At 37.0% G+C, this 25,665-nt stretch overlaps 1 protein-coding gene across 1 annotated transcript in view; it reads right to left on the bottom strand.

Moving 5' to 3' along the window:
* ca16b (carbonic anhydrase XVI b) overlaps window positions 1–25,665 on the bottom strand; it is a 161,931-nt gene that overhangs the window by 118,158 nt on the left and 18,108 nt on the right. The window contains exon 2 of the mRNA XM_007253383.4: window positions 3,114–3,188. Within this exon, the coding sequence (XP_007253445.3) occupies window positions 3,114–3,188 (75 nt within the window). The remainder of the gene's footprint in view (window positions 1–3,113; window positions 3,189–25,665) is intronic.

The raw sequence follows: 25,665 nt of genomic DNA on the forward strand, positions 1-25,665 counted from the left end.
ACAGTCAGGCTAGTCTGTTACACTCAGGGATTACTCTAGACTCTCTGAATCTCTGAATATAATCATTTGATGTATTTTAGATGATGGGAAATCAAAGTTTCTGCAATTTTATATAACAAACATTTTTTCTGAAATCGTTCCACAATTTTTAGACTCAAGATATCAAGTTGTAAATGAGTTAATGTTTTTTGTTTAAGTGTAAAAACTGTAAAATGGTAAAAGGTCTAATTTTCAATATCTGATATGCAAATAAATACATAAAGGTATATAATTAAAAATGTCTATGAGGTATATGAGACCTGCCACTTTTTTTTTTTTTTTTTACATTTCTTTAAATTTTACATGTCTACAGTGTTGCAACATTTTTTTTAGTTGAAATTTGAGTTGTAAAAAGATTTTTATTTCAAGTCATTTTGGAATATATTATATCTATTGGTCCATTCATTATGAAACTCTGACGCAATGTAGAGAACAAATGGATTTTTTAACAGCACATACAAATAAACAAGTATTATTTTAATTTCTTCCTCATTTGAAATTATGCTTTATGCTTCTTTTAAAGATGATAAATTTAAACTCTTTTCCAGAAAAACAAATTATAAAATATGTTTTCTGATCAATACTACAGAACTTTCTATGTTTTGAGGCCAATTATCTTTAAACTCCACTTTTCTCAGACACAACCTTATAATCCCAGAGTCTCTCAGGACTGCTTGGAACTCATTACATAGGAGCGGCTTGGGGAAAAACACTTAACTTGGAAGAAGAAGAAAAAAACACAACATACAGTGACACAGATCATTGCATTGTTAGAAGTGACATTTCAAAAGAGGCTTATTGCCATTCTAAAGTTGGCAGACTCTGGGAGGAGGCCTCTCGGGACTTATAGAGCTATTCTACATGGTAAACACACTTATGAGACTGCCAAGGAACGCAAAGGCAAGGAAGTACAGCACTTAAAGATCGTTCACTGCTGGAAGCCTGCTGGGACTGCAGGCTAAAAAATGCTGGCTGTTTGCTGGAAGTCCCTCAGAGGGACAACTGCAGCCAGTAGCCCAGGAAAAGAGCGAACCCTGCACTGTCACGGGCAATAAGACCAGCCATCCAGCTGTACACTGACACAGCCAGAAGCCTGGAGAAAGATGAGAAGTAGCATGAAGGAATGAAGGAGTGAATTTGTCAAGGGAGTGAATATTAGTGGTTTGTAGAAAATACTGTATGTATAGCTCTGAAAAACCTATTTATAGGTGTATGTTTGAGTAAAATGAACATTGTTATTTTATTCTATAAACTACGGACAACATTGCTCCCAAATTCCAAATAAATATTCAAATATTGTCATTTAGAGCATTTATTTGCAGAAAATGAGAAAAAGATGCAGAGCTTTCAGACATAGAGTTAAGAAATCAATATTTGGTGGAATAACCCTGGTTTTTATCACAGTTTTTTTCATGCATCGTGGCATCATGTTCTCCTCCACCAGTCTTACACGCTGCTTTTGGATAACTTTATGAGAACCACTCCTGGTGCACAAACTCAAGCAGTTCAGCTTGGTTTGATGGCTTGTGATCATCCATCTTCTTCTTGATTATATTCCAGAGGATTTTAATTTGGTAAAATCAAAGGAACTCATCATTTTTAAGTGGTCTCTTATTTTTTCCAGATCTGTATATTTCTTCTCATTCTCATAATGCACTCAAGTGATTCTTTGATATAGCCCTTTAAATCTCTATGGTGAGAAATGGAGAAATCTCATATCTTACATCTTATTTACAGGCAGAGATGTTGTGTTATAGGGTTGTGGCCTTTCAAGTTGGTTTGTGGTCACTGTGGACGAGGCACATTGACCAGTAAATGAGTATACTATTTAGATATTCAAAAATGTGCATAAGAAAAGATTCAAAATATAAACTAAATATTGGGTTGATACATTTTTTCAAAATCTTTACTCATGTTTTGTTTTATGTTCCTGTGAGATTCACTTTAATTGTTGCATGATCCTTTTTTAACTTCTCTTCATTCCTTAGAAATTACACATTTAAATGACTTGTTTAAATTATCTTTTCTGATTTGCTACCCTATACCGAGCTTTATTTGGAAAGAAATCCAGGCTAAAAACTTCTTTCAACCTTTGCAACTTTAATGTCAGTTAATGGGGCAAACCAGCTGTAGATAAGATACTTTGGTAAATATGGAAAAGAAATGACCATGTAAAAATGTTTTGCTCATCCTGCAGTGTACAATTTGAATCTGGCAGTTGTTGTTTTTTTAATCAAATTTCATGATGAATGGATGAATTGAAATGTTTAAAATGAGTTGAAACCAAATCATTTTAGTTTTTTATTAATATTATTTTTCTTTCCTTTTTTACCCATAAAGTTTGCATTTTGGAGACACATGGTATTTGCATTATGGTGACAATATGCATATAAATCATGTGTACTCCAAAGAAGAGAGAGCACCACTCATAACGGTAAAGGAACAACACCATATATAATGACAATTATCTGCTGCAATCTTTTGCATGGGAAAAAAAAAAAAATAATTATTACATTAGAATATACACTTTAATGATATATATATATTTTTTTTTTAGATAACTGTAGGGCTATTTCTATGTACTCTGGTGCTTGAAGACCCTAAGAACCTTTTTTATATCTTTTTTTAACTGAAAGCTCTGGTTAAAAAGCACAGGAAAAGACCAGATAAACAATGTTTTGCTCATCTTGCAATTTACTGCATGCAACTGCATCTTAAATCCTACATCTAAATGACTCTCTACATCTTCACTCACTCTGCTTCACGTCTGCAGCTTTTTTACTTGACAGACAAATGTATCTGGAATGATAAATTGAAGGTACCTTGTTCAAATATAACTAAAAAGGAAACTGTGAAAACACTGTCTGGCAGAAATAAAACGTCTAATGACTAATCACTTCTAAAAGCAGGAAATTGCTTTTCCAGAGCGAAACAGAGGATAAAAAGCATAAGTGCACTTCATCAGACAAAGGCTGAGTATTAGGACACCAAAAAGAGAGGCAAGCAATCAGCACCTCACTGCCCTTCCACAACAGAAACCTTTTTATAAGAGATGGAAGGAGAAGACGACTCACCTGAATACGCCCAGTATGGCTCCCCAGCTGCCCTCCTCTCCCTCTGATGGTGCTTGACTCTGGTAGGGGCAGCTGCTACACAGAAAAACACACAGACAGAAGGTGGTGTTAGAGGATAGATTCCAATCTATTCCATGAAAAAGCTTCAACAAGCTCCAGTTCCTTGAAGGAATTGCCATGGCAGGGAGAGATTCAGATGTATTGATTTGTATTAAAAGAGGTGTACAGTCTTCTTTATAATGTTTGTGTATGGTTTATTACAGCAACATTCAGTGGTTAAACAGTTGCACACAGTAGTTGTGCTCGAGCCACAGCATTAGATAGATAGATAGATAGATAGATAGATAGATAGATAGATAGATAGATAGATAGATAGATAGATAGATAGATAGATAGATAGATAGATAGATAGATAGATAGATAGATAGATAGATAGATAGATAGATAGATAGATAGATAGATAGACATACAGATAGATAGATAGACAGACAGACATACAGACAGACAGACAGACAGACAGACAGACAGACAGACAGACAGACAGACAGACAGACAGATAGATAGATAGATAGATAGATAGATAGATAGATAGATAGATAGATGCACAGTAAAAAATATAAGGCTATAGAAAATTCTAAACTGATGTCTAAAATATTAACTATACCTTATAATATATAAATAAAATTCAATAAAAAATGCTGAAAGACAAATATATACATGAATATATAAATAAAAAAAACTATACAAAGTGTGGAATTAAGTATAAATTAAGTATCAGAGATAGCTGGTATCAGCAGATATGACAAATACTGATCATAAACCTGTGCAAGTATTGTATTTAAGTTAAGTGAGGAATATGAGTAAAAGTCATATGAAAAATTATTATTACAGTAAAGTATAGATAACCAATATTTCTATCATTCAAATAAAAAAGGAAAACAGCACCATGAAAGTTAAGAAAAGATTGTGAAAAATCAAGTTAATCAAGTTTTGAAAGAAATTGGAAAATATTAAATTGGAAAATGTACTTTTCTTCCCACTGGTTTAACTTAGATACAACTCAGCCAATTTCTATTAAATGCAATTACTGACTTATAATTTTTAAGGTTTAATAAGAATCACAGCGCATAAGGGGTTACAAATTAATCTGGAAGAGCACCATATTTAGTATAAGTATAAAATTGGAAGAGAAAAGCACAGACTGAGAAATCTAATTTCCTCTTTGGAGGACACAAATATACAATATAATTTAACTGGAAATGTTATTTAATTTTCAAAAGTAGTTTTATAGAAGATTCTCAATAATGTTGTATGCTGAGGAAAAAGATCCCAGCTATGGTAATATATGTTTAATATAGTATATAATTCAAGATTTGCAGATGTTTGTAAGCCTACAGACCTAAAGAAGAAATAGTGAGAGAATACTCAAGAATTCATTGTTTTTCAGTGTAGCTCCTTTCAGCAGACTCTTAGTGGTTTATGTTTACTGGTGTAAATCTGCAGACAGTGCAGGGCAGTGCAGTAAAATATATGAGTGTCTAGAATGAGCACTTTCTGTGTGCTACCATGTTTTACTGCTGTGTAAAAGACGAGTAAAGCTTCCTGCCGGAGGGTATTTGTGTTTTGCAGCGTGAAAGTACATGTTCATTCAGAGTGCAGAGAAACTGACACATTTAATCCTATTTAAAAACCATTAATTCAATTTAACACTGTTCTATAAGATTAATATATAACAGTATTCAAACATAATATATGTATGTCTGACAACAAGAGGATTTTAGATGCTTCTTCTAATCTGCAGCATCCTGTGTGATCATAAGATTCACTTCTCTGTTCCAAATACATTCGTTGCTAGTTTAATTTCCTCTTTGCAGGGAAAGAAGACGACAAACCCTGAAAAGCCTAGAATAGAAGTAAAGGGATATAAAGATGGTTGTAAGGGAGATTAAAGCCAGAGCACACTTATCATTCTATCCTCTATATGTGTCTTTTAAACTGTTTATGAGTTTTCTTGCTCTAAATGCTTGCAAAACTTAAAAATATAAAAAATAAAAAGGTTAATCCTAGTTAATAACATATCAAGTACATGCATCAATAAAATTTTAATAGAGAAGAGTGGCTTGAACTACAGAAACAGCAGTCAGGATTGTGAGGAAAGGTGCTAGAATATTACACTACCACACTGAAAATATAAGGATGTAATCAAAAGTACTACAGGAGAAAACAATGTAAAATATTCTGCAATACTAACAATTAACTGTGGATTGTTTTTACCAGCATTCATGTATCAGAAACTCCAGTTCCAACATTGGATTACTGTATTTACTGTATTTTAGCATCTGTTTGCTTTGTTGTCCATGTGATTACTGAAACTAGTCTTTAGAAATATTAATAAAATAGTTTAAGAAGCTAAAGCTGATTCAATGATAAACAGCTGCTACAAATGAACACAGAGAAGGATGTTAATGGCAGTACCAATACTATTTGGCTCTCTTGGTGGACCGCCATTCTGGAATTGATGAAGATGCGGTTTGTTGTAAGTGATTAAAGTGAGATACTTTGATATCTTTGATTGACTAGTTCATTCATCTACTGTTTACGTATCTTTTGCACTGCTAAATTTAAATTATTATATAACTGTGTATTTGCACTTTCTGTATGGCTGACATCAGTTATCCTCACTTTATGCACATCAACTGGTGTTCATTATCTATTGTGTTCAACTGCACAACCTCCATTCTCCATTACACACACACTAAAGACTGTACTTTTATACTTTCCATTTTTTTTATTTTATTGTATTTATATGTATCTTTATATTTTATCTTTTTGTAACTTTGTTTACTATAAATACCTGCTGCTGGATGTCTAGAATTTCCCCTCGGGGATCAATAAAGCATCCATCCATCCATCCATCCATCCATCCAACCATCCAACCATCCATCCAACCATCCAACCATCCAACCAACCAACCAACCAACCATCTGATTTGAGCTTCTGAACAGAGCTTTATTTGTACAAATCTGACTATAATCACATTTTAGAAATGTATCAAACATCGAATTAAATGTTTAATCACAGCATTGAATTTGGTTTAAAATGCTATCACAATTGTATATGTACTGATTTGACTCGTGTCAAACAATAACCTCAACTGCAAGATGAGCAGCAATGGTTAGTTACTGGCACGACTTCATTACCATAGCAACCCATGCAGACATATTTCTGATGTTCAGACTATGGGTTGGTGCGATATGGCCCTAAATTAATATCAAAATATTTAATGGTATTTTCACAATACACTATTGCAAAATACACTACTGCAACAGAGTGAAAATGTAATTTTATTATTGCAAATGATATAATATGGCACACCCATAACTGAGATATTAAAAAATACAAGAATTTTATCAGATTTGTAACAGAAGTCAATGATTCAGAATGTCATGATACTAATAATAATGCACTCCATATATCTCCATATATCCAGGATTACAGTAAAATAAATGATACTGAACAGATATAATCTGTCTCTAGTAGATATATAATAAGAAATGAGAGCAGTGAGAATTGTGTGATAATTAGGGGTGGATAATATGGCTCGATATTCCAGGGTATAATATCGTTCCCTTTATTCAAAAATGTAGGCGATATTATTGCGTACGATTCGATATGGAACACCCCTAGTTCAGACATGCAAATCCAATCTAATCACTTGCAAATAACAGTATGGGCAGTCATCTCAACAGATCTGATTTGAGAAACAAATCGTGTTTGCAGTCTAAACAGTCCAAACTGCAAAATCAGTCCAGCATTTTACAGTCAAATCTTTAAGATAAACCTTAACAGAGAGGAGAAGAGAGGAGAGAAAAGGAGAGAAGAAAGAACTAATCCAAACTAGTGAAGTGTGCCCACCTCTCTCCGGTGCATAAGAGCGTTCCATGCTGGGCACTGCAGGATCAGCGCTCTCCTCCAGTCATATTAATATTTAAACAGCGGCCCACTCTTCTCCAAAACTACACTTTATAACACACGAGGTGTAATCTGGCCTCCAACACCCCCCCTGCCCCCCAGCTGCATAATTGTTCTGTTTATCCTCCTCAGTGTGTTTCAAAGCCCCTTCGAACCTGAGGGTGACCCCCTGCATGTATGAAAGACATCTTCAGAATCTGGAGGAGACTTAACATGCCTGTGTGTGCTCTGCTTTGTAGTCACTTAAAGAGCTTCTGTTTTCCCTGCCGAGTGGCAGAGGCACTGCCGAGTGGCAGAACTGCAGCTGACATCTCACTACCTGCTAATCAAATATTAATCTACCTGCTGAAACTGCTGATTAAACTGCAGCTATAATTTTATATAATATTAAATAATATTAAAAATTGATCTGAACTCAATTGTACTCATGTATGTATACATGTTTATAGACAAAACAGGTCACTTTACATTATATCCAATGTCATATTAATCTGGCTCTATTGCTCTTTAGATTATTTATTGAATGACTGTATTCTCTCATGCAATGTTCTATCAAAGATTTTACACCATTTGCATATATATCTATTATTACTGTGTATTGTCTAAGTCAAGCTACTGGATGCCTACATTTCCTTTAATGTCAATAAAGTATCTGTCTGTCTGTCTGTCTGTCTATCTATCAGATCAAACGCTATTTAGATTAGACTGGATTAAATTCAGATTTATTGACAGTAAGAAAAGTACAAGCCAATAAAATGTAGTTATCATCCAACCAAAAGTAGCGAGTATATCAGAGTTTAGATTCTCTGCCTGAGCCCGAACCCAACCCGATGCCCGGCCAAGATTTTCCACCATTTTATTTGGGCCTAGTTGGGTCAGGGTCAAGAAGTCAAGTCTGTTTTTAACGCTATTTTTATTTTATTTAAAATATATTTTATTTAAAGCTGTGTTTGAAAAAAAAAGGTAAAAAGTTGTTATAAAAAATGTTATAAACACGGAGCTCTGGCTTGCGCAGTGCGTGTTTTCTCGCTTGAGCTATATGCTTAAAAAAATTGATTGTTCAAAAAGTATTTTATATTCTTAAACCATGTTAAACTATATAAGAGTAAAGGAAAGTCATTCAGACATCATTCTTGTAGCCTAATTTATTGATGTTTAGGGCTGTGGATTATTGTTTGCATTGTTTGTGTTTTAATCTTTCAGAGATCTGTTCTTAATAAACATTTTTATTCTATGTCTATGCTTCTTTAGTGTTGCAATGTTAAATCACATCACTCTGAACAGATTTCGCTCATTTAAACATCCCAAAAATGTTTTTAAAAAGCTCAGTTTTAACGCTCTACTGCCTAAAAAAATGCTGGGTTTAAATCAGGCTCAGGCCCATAATGACAGTGTATGGGGTGGGGCCGGGGTGGATTATTTGAGCCTGATCTAGGCTCTAGAGCATATAAATAATTGCAAACACAATTGCACAATGAACATGATACGTTCAAATTAGTGCTGCACAACATATTGTTTCAGCATCATCACTGCAATGTACACATGCACCCCACTCCTGAAACTTTACCCTCCTAAAGACTCAAGCTCTAACCTTTACCCACACCACCTAAACGAGTACTCATCACCCTTAGAAGACCCCTGGTTACACATGAGGTGTGCAGGTGAAAGACACAGGAAGGCTTATTTCCAGTAGAGCTGATGACAGCTGCAATAGGGGTTCTCACAAGAGTTCCTGTAATGGAAATGTCACTAGCTTTTACACTAAATTAAAATGTAAATGAAGATTCTTTTGTTAAATAATTGTTTACCATTCAGTTATTATCAAATGGAAAAGATAAGAGCTGTCTTATTAAAAATGCTTCCGGAGGTTGTTGGGTTTATATTACCTTCATGCAGAAAACAGAAATCTAATGTAGTGATGGTAATTATTTTCCCCCTTTTCATTCTCCCCATTGCAGTGAACCAATGTTATTTTTTTCTAGACCGTTGTTTTAACAAGCCTTTTCTGTGGGGCTGAGGACTGTGTTCCAGCTGGCTGATGGGACTGGCTGCACAGGCTGATGTTATTGCCTCAGGACACAGTGGAGTCCTGACAATATGACAAAATGTGTATTTGTGTGATTGAACCTAAATGTTGTATGAACAAAAATAACCAAACCAAACCAAATGCAAAATGCACATTCAATTTGCAAGTATTAGATTAAAAATTATAGTGTTAAATTAACTCTGTGTGTGTCTTAAAATGTAAAATATTGATATTGTTGATTTTAACACTAGCAAATGTATTGTGTGGTATAGCGTCCAGATTTCAATAAATGTTGTATGAACAAAAATAACCAAACCAAACGAAATGCAAAATGTACAGTCAATTCGCGATTGTTAGATTAATAATGATAGTATTAAATTTAAGTGTCTTAAAATGTAAAATATTAGCGCCGAGTGGTCCAGCGGTCTAAAGAACCCCCGCTCATGCAGCTTTGCCATCAAGCTGCCGGCGCTCAGAGGGAGCACAATTGGCCCTGCTCCCTCCGGGTGGGTAGATGGTGCTCCCTCCCCACATCACTCCTAGGATGATGTCCACAGCACAAGTCTCTGAGCTGATGTATCAGAACCGAGCTGCTGCGCTTTCCTCCGAGCACGCTGGCTGCTCTGCAATGCTGCATCAGCAGGAGCTTGAAAAGAGGCAGTTGCTGACTTCATGTATCGGAGGAAGCATGTGCTAGTCTTCACCTTCCTTGTGTGTTGGGGCATTACTAGTTATGGGGAGTCCTAATGAGTGGGTTAGGTTCTTGGCCGTGTAAATTGGGGAGAAAATGGGAAAAATTAAAAATAAAATTATATAAAAAAAAAGTAAAATATTGATACCTTTAATTTAACACTAGCAAATGTATTGAGTGGTATAGCATTCAGATTTCATGATTTATAGAATTGCTTCCTTAAAAAAAACATAAGAAATTATTGAATTAAATCATTAATAATGAGTTCAGAGAGGTTGAAGATGCATAAATGGACCAAGTACTAAATGGACTGACTTCCGAGCTAACATGAACGAACCGTAAACTGTGGAGAAGAAGCCAGTCCTGTAGGATCTTATAACCGCATATATAATTTCGGTGGTCGCACCGTCACAGTTCCTACATGACAGCTCCCTCCCCTTGGGATGAACTTGGATCTTCTTCTCCGAGCCAGAAGGGGATTCCTGTATTTATATCTCACTTCAAAGGGCCCTCCTCCACCTTACCAGTGACTCATTCTCTGGGGAAGATGCTCCGCTCGCACAAACACATTTCGCTACCCTCTGCTCTGTTCTTACCCCGGCTTGCATCATTACATTGGAGATTAATTAGAAGCTGAGCTAAGTCAATTCGCTCTCTCCCAGCAATTAAAGACGCCCTTATTGGTTAGCCGGCAATTAGGCACGTTCTTATTGGCTAGTGAGCCGGCCTGCTTAGTCCACTGTTTAATTCCCTCGGCGGACGGCGCGGGCAACTGGACTGGAACGGTAAACAATTACTCGTTCCTATTAATGCTTTCATAAACTATTCAAAAGGCTATGCATACTAAAAGGCGTGCACTTATTGTTTTCTCATGACTTATTATGGAGGGTAAACAGCCTGGTTTGACCTCAAACCGAATAGAAGCTATATAATGTTCTGCTGATGCGGCTGAGGCTGTTTGAAGTGCTCCTTGTCCCCCAGGCCTCACAGCAGCAGCAGCAGCAGCTACAAGTCAGCAGCGCTCCACGTGCATGTGTGTGTGTGTGTGTGTGTGTCTGTGTGTACAGTATAACCTTTATATAAAATTTGGACACTCCTTCTCATTTAATGCGTTTTCTTTATTTTCATGACTATTTACATAGTAGATTCTCACTGAAGGCATCAAAACTATGAATGAACACATGTTTCTTTCCACACGCCATCAGACTTTACAACACACCACGCTATCAGTAGACTTGTTTACTATTTTAGCACTTCATGCAAAACTTACATACTTACTCAGTACAGCTGTAACACGTACCATGTGCAATATTCATCTCACTACATGTACTGTGATCTCCTTATCAACATTTGTGCAATATGTTTAACGTGCAATATTTTTCTCACCTTTTTATCTACTATTTATTTGATATTTATTCACTGTTACTCTTTGTGCAATAATACTGGCCAGACTCTACCATAATCATATCTCCTCTGACCTTATCTTAACGGCACTAGATGTATATACTTTTTAAGTATCTTAATATATTTCCTGTAATTGTTTTGTATACATAGTTTTATTATTATTTGTTTATATATTTTCCTAATCTTTATATAGTTTGTCTGTTCTTTCATATGTACTGCTGTAACATTGAAAATTCCCCATTGTGGGATTAATAAATGATTGTCTTGTCTTGTCTTGTCTTGAGTTCTGTACTTAACAAAAAATGACCTGGCCTCCACAGTCACTGGACCTGAACCCAATCCAGATGGTTTGGGGTGAGCTGGAGCACAGAGTGAAGAAGGCAAAGAGCCAACAAGTGCTAATAAACACCTCTGGGAACTCCTTCCTTCAAGACTGTTGGAAAACCATTTTAGGTGACTCTACCTCTTGAAGCTCATTGAGAAAATGATGCCAAGAGTGTGCAAAGCAGTAATCAGAGCAAAGGAGCTATTTTGAAGAAACTAGATTATTATGTTATTTCACCATATATTTATATAAGTACATAACACTCCACATGTGTTCATTCATAGTTTTGATGCCTTCAGTGAGAATCTACAATGTAAATAGTCATGAAAATAAAGAAAACGCGTTGAAAAAGAGAAGGTGTGTCCAAACTTTTGGCCTGTACTGTATCTGTGTGTGTGTGTGTGTTTGTGTATGCGCACGGGTTGTAGGTCTGAGAGCGACAGGCGGGGTAGGAGGGCACAGCAGTAAGTGAGAAAGATGTACAACAGTGTACGCCAGGCTTCGGAATGAGTGACAGCAGCACGGTGCCGCTGTACTGTACAAACCCCACCCATGTCAGACTTACTCACCCAGCTGGACACAAGATTAAAGGAGTCCCGTTGTCACTGACATCACAGCCCTCACCGCGCAGGGTTTCGACCCAGGCACAAAGGCAGAATACCTGCACGCGTCTAGAACCACCTGTACAGTGCTCTGACACCTCACGTCTTACAGACACAAGAGGTCCTAAAGCAGTGGAACAGAACACCGCAGGGCATAACTGCCAGTTAGCCGAGTGAAGCGCCGGGTGATATGAATAATAATTTTAAAAAATCATATCATATCAATATGTTTCAGAGAAATGGTGATATAGGATATGAAACGATATGACCACATCCAATCTTAACTTAACAAAAAGTATAGCTTGTAATTTCATAGACAAAACGTATGTCCTACAGTTATACAGTGTAGGGCTATGCCATATTGTATCGTACGCAATAATATCGCCAACATTTTTGAATATTGTAAATGATATTCAAATGATATACTGTGCCATATCACCCACCCTTAATTATCACACCAGGCTAATTTCAGCAAAAGGAAGATTTACACTGTTCTCATTTCCCATTATACAGCTCCACTAAATCGGTTTCTAAATCAGTTTATTTAAGTTTGAGTAAAATTAATATGTTGTTTAATTATATAAACTACAAACAACCTTTTTTCCCAAATATAGCATTTATAGCAGACCTCAAATAATGCAAACAAAAAATAAGTTCATATTTATAAAGTTGTAGGAGTTCAGAAATCAATATTTGGTGGAATAATTTCATGCATCTTGGCATGTTCACCTCCACCAGTCTTACACACTGCTTTTGGATAACTTTATGCCTGCACTCCTGGTGTAAAAATTCAAGAAGTTCAGCTTTGTTTGATGGCTTGTGATCGTCCATCTTCCTCTTTGTTAAACCAATAAACTCACCATTTTTAAGCAGTCTCTAATTTTTTTCAGAGCTGTATGTCAACTAGAGACAGATTATATCTGTCCAGTATCATTAATTTTACTTTAATCCTGGATATATTGTGATATTTGGAGTGCATTAGTATCATGACATTCTAGATCATTCTGGTGAAAATTTGTATTTTTTTAAATATCTTAGTTAGGGGTGTTCCATATCATTTTGTATGCAATAATAGAAAAAAATATGTTGTTGCAGTAGTGTATTTTTTAAATATTTTTAATGTATTTGTTGAAGAGAATTTACATCATATTCAATGTTTTGTCATAAGTATTTTACTGGCTCAGTAAACTTCAATGCTAAAAATTGAGACATCACTTATTAACATAAGTAAATGCAGTAAGGCTGGCTGGCCTTGGAGCAGCATAAATCTGCATGTATACTTAATCAGTCTAAACAGCTGTTTTCTCGTTAGTATGGGCTGCAAACTGCAATTAAATAAGTTGTTTATAGTGGTTAAATTAAGTAATCATGCTGCTTATTTAACTGGGATATATTTCTATGACAATTTGCACATAAATGTACATTAGTGTACCCTGCACTCTTCAGAAACTAAACCATTTCCACACACACCACCAATAAAGTGCATGAGTGCATGTATGCATTTTTACATAAAATGCTTTAAAGGTCAGTTATGACCAGTTATGACTTAGATAATTAGCTAATTTTAATCATCTGTAACATGTTACATGTTTTTCATTATACCTCACTAAGTGAACATAATAATGACAGCAAGCTCAGTAACCCAGACCAAGGTTAGCTGCCCTTAGAGCAGCATAAATCTGCACATTAAAACCACTGCTCAGTTACCTAGTCTAAATATTCATTGTCTAGATGCAAACTGCAATGAAATAAGTGATTTGAGTCGTCATGCTACTCTCCCTTAGTTGCTTTTGCATAAGACTAAACCCTGTTAATTTTCCACAAACACCACCCATGTACAATATTTTGTAAATAAATTGCATTGAGATGTCAATCTTATGATATGGTGATTTTTTAGTTCTTGTATGTGATTTATATGAATATATATGAATATATCAATATTGCTCTGTGTATATACAGCCTAAAGCTGTCAAATGACACTCAGAGCGATGAGTTCAGACTATGCCTTAGATTGCTTAACCTGGGGGTGTTAATCTCTGTCCTTATATAATGATTTAACTTGATTTCTATTGTCTAGCAAATAATTTAATGTTCATCATTCAGTATAATATGTAACCATAATTCAGTAGTTTTCACCGTTCACTTACATTCACTCCCTTGTATCTGACCATCAGGCACAGTTCAGTCTGTGCAATTTTATACAGGTTTTAGTTGCTGAGTGCCATAAAAGAATGACTTCAGTGGGAAAAAGAAAACATGGTGTACAACTTTATACTGTATATCAGAACTGTTTCTCAGACCGCAACAAAACCAGATTAGAGAGCTGAGCTGAACTGGCTTCTTGGATTCCATTCTGTGTGCAGAGTAAAGAACATTATTCTTTATCCCAGTCTTCTGACTCAATCTCATTTTGGCAAAGGAAAGATTTTCACCAATTTGTTGCTGTGAACCAGATGGAAGATCTAGCTCTGCTTCTGAACCAGAGTAATCAATTCATACAGTAATAGAATAAATCTATACAAAAAAAACTTAAATTAGATTCAGCTGACTATTTACAAATGTCCTGCTTCCCTTAGTTCCTGTTGCTATCCATCAACATATAATATAACATAACATAATATAATATAATATAATATAATATAATATAATATAATATAATATAATATACAGAAATGGGTAGGGTTTAATTTTATACATTAATCTGGGTCCTTATAGGACAACATACATATACTACTAATAAAAGAACACAGGCCAAATGAAATATTCTATTATATTAAATGTATTATATATTAATCTTTATATAAACTTATGTTGGAGCTAGCCAGCTAGTCTTAACAACTGAAGAGATGTCAAGGAGTATTCACTGTGTTGTAGCTGACTTTCACAAAACAGAATAAAATAAAAACTGCTTCACAGTAAAATTAATTCTGGTTAGTACAATCGGGTTAGATTGAAATAATCACTAAGTAACTACTTTTATTCAACAATATTTGTGATCAGTCCCCAAGTCAGAGGTTTGGGGAGTTCTGAATGGAGGAAATGTCATAATATGTTTAAGTCCTAAAATAATCATGATGTTAAATGTTTATCCATCTCTCTTATATAAGGGCATTTATTTTGTATCTACACAAATCTTTACATGTTTGAGAGGTCAGTTAGGGCAAGATCACTTAGGGCAAGATAATTAGCCGATCTTAAAAATCTGTAAAATTGCTTTTCATTAGACCTCGCATGTACTTTGCTAAATAAGTGATAGCAAATATAGTAGCCTATATAAAGATTAGCTGCCCTTACAGCAGCATAAATGTGCTTGATAGCACCTCTAATTAGCTAATTGTATAGTAGGGCTGCACGATATTGAAAAAAAAAGTACATTGCGAATGTTCTTTTTTGATGATATATATCGCCATATTAAACCATGCAGGGTGCATGAAGTCACCAGCCCCGCCCCCACCCGTGCTCTGTCTTGCGTCCGAGCTCTCAAAACCCGAGCAAAACAGCAAAACAACAGTAATCAGCCTTTTAATCAGGCATTTAAATGGCTTTTTAAAAAGTAAATAAGAGCCTTTTTCTGGGATTAAAAGTGTGAATTCTGCTGTAACTGGAAATATCTGTGCAAAACTGTGCTGGACTGAGGTGCACAGCTTTCCACACGTGCTCACATTTACAAGCACGTGCCCAACCATGTGGACGGAGGCCATGCAGTTGCATTTGTTCAGGACTGCGATCAAAATCTTATCAGGATATAATCCATATACTAATCACATGAAGTAATCAGGTGTAAACAGCATCAATGTGTCAACAATTACACCAGTTTGTCGAAACACACGCATACACATTTAAAAAAAAATCCTCTCTGGTCTCAATATGAGCTCTAAAAATAGTTTACACTCTAACATGGGATTTCACAGGCTTAATTAGGCATAAACACTCTGATGGACAAATTAACATCTAACGTTTAACAGAGAGGCTTAAAAACAATAATGCTTGAGCCTTATAGCAAGGTTGCGTCAGATATTTTACAACTGAAAATACTCTACTCTACACTAAAGATCGCAAAAAAAGTGCTTTCTGTGTTTGACCAAATACACGAAGAGGCAGACTAATTAATACCAAACAATGACTTAACGACTTGTTTTAGGTCATATTTCAGTGTTTTGTCTTAACAGAGAAACAGAAGCTTTTTTAAGCGACAGACATACACTGGAAATCTAAGTTTACTGGAAATAATCAAAAGCACTTTACTCACTCAAATTAAGTTTTCTGGAGAGGAATCTGTATACATTAGCATCCAGCACTCGTTTGATTTTGAAAGATTTTTTTTTAGGAATCAGTTTGGTTTACATACACTTCCCCCAGCTTCCCCAATCAGAAGGGAAACATGGCGATACCATTGTTCCTTATTATTGTTTTTAAAGTATTTAAAGCTTAATTTATAACCATTACTAAACACTTTTATAAACTATATAAAAGTCCTTTTATATAGTTGTACCTGTTGTACCGGTAAGTGTTTATCTCTCTCACCCTCTCTCTCTCTCTCTCTCTCTCTCACACTCACTCTCTCTTTATCTCATGTGTCTCAAGTCAGCTTCTTAAAAAAATCCTCTTCTCTCTGTTTTTTCATGTTTATTTAAATCTCACAAGCAGCAGAACAAACACCCTGGAGAACGCCACGGCAGCAGACATTTACACTGCAATCCAGAGTGAGTTCTCAAAGGCCAGGAGCAGCACACACACAGACCCCCGAGAGGAAAAGGTCAGGAGGACCACGGCTACAGTACTCAAGGCTGTTCCTGCCCATCATCAACACCAGACAGGGATTTATTTGGGAGTCCTGCCGTGCACACGGGTCTCAACCTTGAGAATAAGCCACTGGGTCAGTGGCTCAGCCGAGGTGTTGACAATCCTTTAACAAACCATCTGACATCCCAACGACTTCTCTCCGCGTGTGTGTGTGTCAACAATGGAGAGTAATCTGCTTTAGTTACAGTGGCTTTACACAGCGGCGAAAGGGAGAGCGCAGCGGCGTGCTTATATTTAGCCGGCCTTCCGCTCCCCTCATCGACTGTTTAATCTCTTTTTGTGGTCAGTGTTTACATCTGTAAGATGACCTGGAGGGACACTTTCCCAAACAAAGGCAACGGGCTTCAGAACGGAGCTGATGAAGACGTGTTTGTGTAAAACCCTGCTTAAAATAGGATGTTTAAGAAGCGAGCCGTCTCAATTAGTGTCTGCTCAAACTGGGTAAACAGCCGAGGCTGCATTTTCCATTTTCACCGACTGTGTGGCTGTTTTTTTACTGTGCCCATATTTTTACCCAGTCTATAAGAGAATCTGCCTACAGAGAGGAGCATATGGTGTTCAAAATGGAAGCAATAAATAGAGGAGAGGCAAAGTAACACTGGCTGACAGAGCGCAAAAGAAGAACAAAAGTGGGAGACATGAGCTCATCTGCCCATTAGCATTTGATTGGCACCATTTGCATTGTGTGACTGTCTATACAGAAACTAACAAAAAAAAAAAACATATACAGATAACCTTCAAACTAGTTTGGAGAAATCAGAAAGCAGCAGCAGCAGCAGACAACTGTCGCAATCAATGCGTTAGTCATCAAAACTGTGTTTAGAATCATCATAAACCTCAAGTATGTTTCTTAACTTCAATATAGGAGATATGTCACACAGGCCAGACTCAGGACAGACACTCACCGATACAAACCACTGAGTTTCTTAGATAAATGGACAGGCTTACAAGAGTGGTGAGGGGCAGGCAGGGTCAGTAACAGAAAAGCAGCAAATATAAACAAGCTACTAGAGAGAGTAGTCAGCCAAAAGAAAAGGCAAAAAGGGAGTCCAAAAATACAAAAATAAGGTTGGCAACAAGGTAAGAAAAAAGCTAGACAACCTAGGTTCATTACTCAGTGAGGAGTAAGACAAATTGAGGGGTATAAATATACAGTGGAGAATAGGTGAGAACAATCAATAGCTCGGAGAGCAGGAACGCCTAAGCATCACGTAATCAGTGGGGTAAGGAAAGTCCAGTGTGGGTGTATGCTGGGAAATTAGTGAGTTATGAGTTACATGTTCACATTGACTGCATGTTAAAGAGCATGGAAATTCCTGCTTGTAAAATTAAGACAGAAATTCAAGGTTTCAGATGCTGATGATTTTGGATTTTACTGTCAGTTTCTGTTCTTTTGCTGAAATCTTCTGTATGTTTACTGTATGTAACACACCTGTCTGCCCTCCTCTACACCTATAACTACACTGCCACTTCTAAACAGAAGAGTCTAGTTTGAACAAGAACCAATATTTTAAGGTTTAATATCAGCACTGTAAAAGAATACTTGTATCTATAAAGGTGACCTTTTAGACAGTACAAGCAGTGCTTTTATCTTTTAATGTGAGTCAATAGAAAAAGATTCTATTTCAATGTATTTTGAACAATTCTGAACCCAGTCAACTCATCATAAAGTGGACTTTTTTTTCACAAAATGTAAAAGGAAGCGTTTATTTTTTTTTAATGGCATTAAAAAAGGAAACATAAAGACGTTTCAACCGAAACAATACTCTGATCTTGTTGGGTTTACTATTAATGATAATAGTATAGCATAGCAAAGCATTTATACCCTTTTAAATACAACATTTTTTTAAATAATCATAGTTTTCTTTACCTAGTGCAGTTCAACACTGTGTGTATGCAGTTTTTGAAGATTTTTTTTAAAGCATGACTGGCTAAAATACTGTTTTCTGTTTATATATGTCAACAAACATTCGAATAAACACAATAGACAATATCATGATTATCAAATATTATTGAGGTAGTGTTCATTTATTGTTCGATAAGTTGATAATCTAATTATTGTGACAGGCCTAATCTTATCAATAGCATTAAAGCCAAAGGCAGGGAACAAGGTGTATCCCTCACCTTACGAAAGTCGGCAGAATGGAGTCAAAGCAACGAGGCCCACATTGTGTGCATAAACCACCAACATCCTGGCTTTATCCTGTATTTATGGAACGAGTGATGGCCTATTGTCTCATTGTTTGGTAAGAAGTCTGGCCTATTTTAAACGACAATACAGTAGCACTTCCTGAGAGAGAAAGTCATTAACGAACGGGGCACTGCATAGGCTACTATATGAACACTTCCTGCACCGCACAGCAGGTTCAGCACTGCATTCTTTTTGTGTGATCATTTGTGGGGGGGGGGGTCCTATCCGATCCTAACACTATGGCCACCTGCTTGTTTTTACACACATTATCCATATTTCAGCTCCACTGAGCATATAGGAGCAGCACTGTGTGTAGTTCTATAGCTTATTAGTACAGACTGTAGTTCTGTATCTGTTTCTATGATACTTTATTATCCTCCTTTTTCACCCTGTTCTTTAATGGTCAGGACCCACAGGAGAGAAAACCACCACAGAGCAGCTATGATTTGAATGGTCTTTCTCAGTACTAGTTAGTGTTACTGTATGTTGTGCTGATACAGTTCGAGCGGATCAGATACAGCAGTGCTGCTGGAGTTTTTAAACAGCTGGTTTGAGAACAGCCCACTAACATCGTCCTGTGGGCAGCGAATCTGAGAATCTGATTCTCTGAGAATGGTCCACCATCCAAATAATAGCTGTATAATATCTGTGGTGGTCCTGTGGGGTCCCATTGAAAAACAGAGTGGATAATAAGGTTGCAACTAGTTCTTATTTTATTAATCAACTAATATGCCGATAATTTCTCTGATTAGTCCCTTTTAATGGTATTTTCTGCCATACTTTCCATCTCTGCTTGCTGTGGGTACAGCGCCTGTTTCTAGCTTTTTCTATCAGTTCAAAACGACTGAACATGAGATTTAATTGCTGTAGAAATGTCCAGAACATCGCACTTTAAATGTGAAAAGTGCTGTTACTTAGTGAGGAAACATGTATTCCGTTGAAATTCCGTTGATGGAAACAGGATCCCTTTCAAACAGCTTTCACTTGCGTCCACAGTTAATCCTGTTGGATGTGGTTGGTCCTTCTTGGTGGTATGCTGACATTACCCTGGATACCGTGGCTCTTGATACATCACAAAGACTTGCTGTCTTGGCCACAGATGCGCCAGCAAGAAGTGCACCAACAATTTGTCCTCTTTAGAACTCTGGTATGTCACCCATAATGTTGTGTGCATTGCAATATTTTGAGCAAAACTGTGCTCGTACCCTGCTAATTGAACCTTCACACTCTGCTCTTACTGATGAAATGTGCAATTAATGAAGATTGAACACCAGGCTGCTCCAATTTAGCCATGAAACCTCCCACACTAAAATAAGACAGGTGTTTCAGTTTCATTGTCCAACCCCTGTAAGTGTAAACTGTATGAGTAAGCCCATTCCCCTTCTCCCATTGTGTTTCTGTCCCAAGTCATTTGTGTAGTGCAACTAATTAATGATTAGTCACCAATGAACATTTGGAGTCGACAATTTTTTATAATCGACATTGTTGATTATATCGACTAATTGTTGCAGCCCTAGTGGATAATAAAGGAGGATAATAATAAAGTATGCTGAGAATCAGATACAGGAGTCTGTAATAATACATTTTATACGACAGTTAGTTCCGACCTCACAATCTGATTGGTTTAGAAGTGATCTAGCCGTGATGATATTCGTGATAACATCACGGCCTTCTCACACTAAACCGGTATCACTCCGCCGACGCGTTACCGAGTAACGGCTTATATACACAGGAGACCCGCAGCAGCGTTAGCTTAGCACAGGCTAGCGCTAAGCCGCGGCACGCTCGCCCGCAGCCCGCAGCGCTGGCTCGTGTTTCGTGGAAAAAAGGGAAAGAAAATCGCTCGGTTACTGCTGTCTGACAGCCAGAACGGTAACCAGCCAGGCTAGGCTCAACAAAGTTGATGCTGAGCTAAAGCAAGCTACGCTAACCTAACCACAGTCCAGCCGGCTAGCTAAAACCAACACGACCCAGCAAAACAGGCAGAAATGCTTAAAAAATGCGCAGCCTTCACCTGAAGACGACTCCACAGAGCAGGAGAGGAGAGTATCTGCGTCATTTCACGCTCCTAATGTTACCATCTTCTATTATTCCCAATTTTGATTTCAAGCGAACTTTTGTGGTGTTAGTCTGTATGAACCATACACCGTTTTGTAGTTAAGTTTCAGTTCTGTTACAGTGGTGGAACTACTTTTTGGCGGAAGGCACAGTCCATATTAAAGCATATTCAAACTGATTTTCTTAAAGTTCTTTGATTTATTTTCTCTATTCATTTTGTAAAAAGAAACTGTTGTATGAAAGCAATAGAACACTCGAGGTCGTGTGTTATCACGAATAACATCACGGCTGTGATGATCTACAGCACTCGCCTTCGGCTCGTGCCTACGACCGTATCACAGACGTGATGTTATTCGTGATAACACACTCCCTCTCGTGTTCTATTGCTTAAACAAACTATAAAGTGATCCTCTAATTTTATGTTTCGTCTGTATGTATCACATAACTGAGGAACTGCCACCTAGGCTGTTGAGAATAGCTTGCTTCTGTGCAGAGTGTAAATGATAACCTGGCCATTAGAGCCCCTATGGACTGAGGCTCTTGCATCCGAAGCCGCCAAGGCTAACATCCCAAACATTAAATAGCTAAACGGTTCACTGCTTGAGTCTATCAAGGGCTTAGGTAAATCCATTAGCAGGATTAATCATATGTTATAGGTCTGAGGAAAGGGCAAACACATTTTCCCATTTAATTACCAAGCATCTCTACAAGCATGCAACAACCTTTAAAAGAGCACACACATATAATCACGCTATCAAACGCTCTATAAAAAAGACTATCGACTTTTCCAAAGAGGATGCTAATCGAACAGTGCTGGTAGAACACTGATTTCGAGTATATGTTAATTTAAAGATGCAGCTAAGCACTCTTCACTCAAGAGTTTGGTGTTTATATGCTTATTTATGTATATCAGTGGTGTCCAAACTACGGCCCGCGGGCCATTTGAGGCCCGTTTCCTTTTTTGGAGCGGCCCACAAGGTATTTTAGGAATAGAATGAAAGTTGGCCCGCTGTTAAGCAGGTTTTTATACTGTGAGGTTCAAAGTTTGAACGCTAGGTGTCAGAAACGGGTCAAAGAGTTTAAAAGCGGAGAGGGTGCGCATTTCTAGCGCAAAAAAAACGGGCCAAAGAATCTAAAAGCGGAGAGAGTGCGCATTTCTAGCGCAGAAAAACAGGCCAACGAGTCTAAAAACGGAGAGAGTGTGCATTTCTAGCGCAGAAAAACGGGCCAAATAGTCTAAAAGCGGAGAGGGTGCGCATTTCTAATGCAGAAAACAGGTCTAAAAAAGAGTCTAAAATTTGCCGTAATTAAGGAGTTTAATATTAAGAGACATCATGAAATTAAACATCAATTTGAAAAATCTTAGTTTACACAACACTGTCAAAGATAAAGATAGCAATTCAAGTAAAATGGTGCGTAAATGAAATAATCAGGAAAAAAGTATTATTTAAAGTGGTATATTTCATTATTTGTTTTATTATAGAGTCTGGCCCCCAACAAAAATGTTTGGACACCCCTGATGTTTCCAAAGGTTCTAACTAAAGTTTGACCTTGTTCTTCTGGCCAGAGGAACAATTAGTAGCACTCTTTATTATGCAGCAGTGCATACTGGGCTGTGTTCAAGCTACAGCTGGGTCATTACCAAGACTGGCTGAGCATCAGTCATTGTACTATAATAAATTAATAAGTGTAACGATATAAACTGCACGTTCAACAGAACAGCATAACTACGCATGCCTTTGTTTAGTGTTTATGTTGCTGCTCCAGAAACAAACGAAGCAGTTATTTCTTATTTAAACCCCTGCAGTGATCAAATGCATTAACATTGATATTGTTTTAGATAAAACAGAATTCTTTCTCCACAGATCCATTTTAAACTGATTGAGTGCTGAGCAGGGACACCAGCGCTGAATGAAACAGTACAGGTCTGTTTGAAAGCTTTAATTATACAGCTCCATACTAAGCCCACCAAACAGTTATTTTGTGTGATTTCTGTGATTTCTGTGATTACAAAAGTCTGTACGGACTGCAACTTTACCTGATCCGAGAAGCAGAGTCTGAGATTAAAACAGTTCAGTCAACAAAAGATTTATACGTGTCTTACTGAAACAGTCAAGCCAATCTTCAGTAGAATACATGAATATGAAAATATCTTAGGGCCGCACCCTGCAGCTCACGGCCCTATTTAAAACAAAGAACGCAGACAAGAGAAAAAGAGAGAGAGAGAAAGAGAGAGAGAGCGACAGAAAAAGAGAAAAAAGAGAGATTGTACAGCATGATATAGTGGTTATAGACATGTGTGCATGTCCATTAGATGCTTTGTAGATATTCAGCCTGAATTAACATTCCAACTATACATTGTATGTAGGGTGAACTAGGGGTCAAATAGAGGACATTTTAGCTTTTATAATGTTAATTAAAGGAACAAAAAAGCTGGGAAACAACACAATGAAAATTAACATCTTCAGTATCATAGAGAATTGAATTATCTTCTTGCTATTTTGTTCCATTAATGGCAAGAAAGCTCAAAAACTCTTAATTCACACTATCAAAAGAGCAATAGAATGTCTATAGATAGAACTGCACTGTCCTTGACATAGCTGAATGAGGGTTCTGAAGTTAAATACGCCCACTAGCAAAAGCCTTAAGCAAAAGATGAGGAGATTATAACAAACTATGGCAGTGACTTTGCTTTGAGAGAATATGGTGTCGTTGATACTGGAGAGCAGCTCATCTCCTCCAGAATACATTGCTACAGATGCAAGGAAAGCAAACAGTGATCTGCAACATGCCAAAAAAACGCAAAAAAACACAAAACTTCTTTGGAGGTGGTCTGTGGATTGTCCTTGACTGTTCTCACCATTATTCTTCTCTGCCTTTCTGATATTTTTCTTGGCCTGCCACTTCTGGGCTTAACAAGAACTGTCCCTGTGGTCTTCAATTTCCTTACTATGTTCCTCACAGTGGAAACTGACAGGTTAAATCTCTGTGACAACTTTTTGTATCCTTCCCCTGAACAACTATGTTGAACAATCTTTGTTTTTAGATCATTTGAGAGTTGTTTTGATGAGCCCATGATGCCACTCTTCAGAGGAGATTCAAATAGGAGAACAATTCGCAATTGGCCACCTTAAATACCTTTTCTCATGATTGGATACACCTGGCTATGAAGTTCAAAGCTCAATGAGGTTACCAAACCAATTCTGTGCTTCAGTAAGTCAGTAAAAAGTAGTTAGGAGTATTCAAATCAATAAAATGATAAGGGTGCCCATACTTTTGCACCGGTCAAATTTTGGTTTAATGCATATTGCACATTTTCTGTTAGTACAATAACCCTCATTTAAATCCTGAAATATTACTGTGTCCATCAGGTATTAGATATATCAAACTGAAATGGCTGTTGCAAACATCTAAATATTTAGAACTAAAAATGATTAAGATTAATAGGGGTGCCCAAACTTTTTCATATGACTGTAGATCTATGTAAGGACTACTTTACCTGAACCAATCCTGAGCTGAACACAAATCAGGAAGGAAACACCAGCCTGATCTGATTGACTGATAGAAAGATCTTTAAATATTTACATCTTTAGATTGATAGTTACACTAGATACTTCATCGATTCCAAATTTAAGAAATGTAAGAACATGTAAATGTAAAAGCATAAAATAATAACATATTTAAAAAAGAAGGCAAGATAACAGGGTTGTAAATAGGCTTGTTAAATAGTCAAATAAATAGTTAAAATAAAGCATCAGAGGATGAAGAAGTCAGCAGATGACTCTGCAAATGACTCAAATAAACTGCGCCCAGCAAACTAAGCCTACACTAGCCTTAAACAGGCATGAACACTCTGTGATAAATGTACTACATACTGTAATCCCTGGTGGATGGTGTACAGTGTAGTGGAAAACAATGCTGCTGCTGCTGCTGCTGCCCTCCATGTAGCAGAATGATGTTTCATTTTCCACCCAGCAATCTCCCTATCACCCTACACCAATAAAAGTCCTTCAGTAAGACTTTTTAAGATACAGCAGTCTATCTCTGTAACAATATAATTAGCCTGTAAATTGCTCTGGATAAAAATGGCTGACAAATGCCATAAATATGAACAGGGGTTGGACAATGAAACTGAAACACCTGTCATTTTAGTGAGGGAGGTTTCATGGTTAAATTGGAGCAGCCTGGTGCACCAGTAAGAGCAGAGTGAGAAGGTTCAATTAGCAGGGTAAGAGCACAGTTTTACTCAAAATATTGCAATGCACACAACATTATGGGTGACATACCTTCTGTCTTTGTGATGTATCCAGGATAATGTCAGCATATCACCAAGAAGGACCAACCACATCCAACAGGATTAACTGTGGACACTGTAAGAGGAAGCTGTCTGAAAGGGATGTTCGGGTGCTAAGCCGGATTGTATCCAAAAAAACATAAAACCACGGCTGATCAAATCACGGCAGAATTCAATGTGCACCTC

This window comes from Astyanax mexicanus, chromosome 5 (genome assembly GCF_023375975.1).
Source record: "Astyanax mexicanus isolate ESR-SI-001 chromosome 5, AstMex3_surface, whole genome shotgun sequence".
Lineage (NCBI taxonomy): Eukaryota > Metazoa > Chordata > Actinopteri > Characiformes > Acestrorhamphidae > Astyanax > Astyanax mexicanus.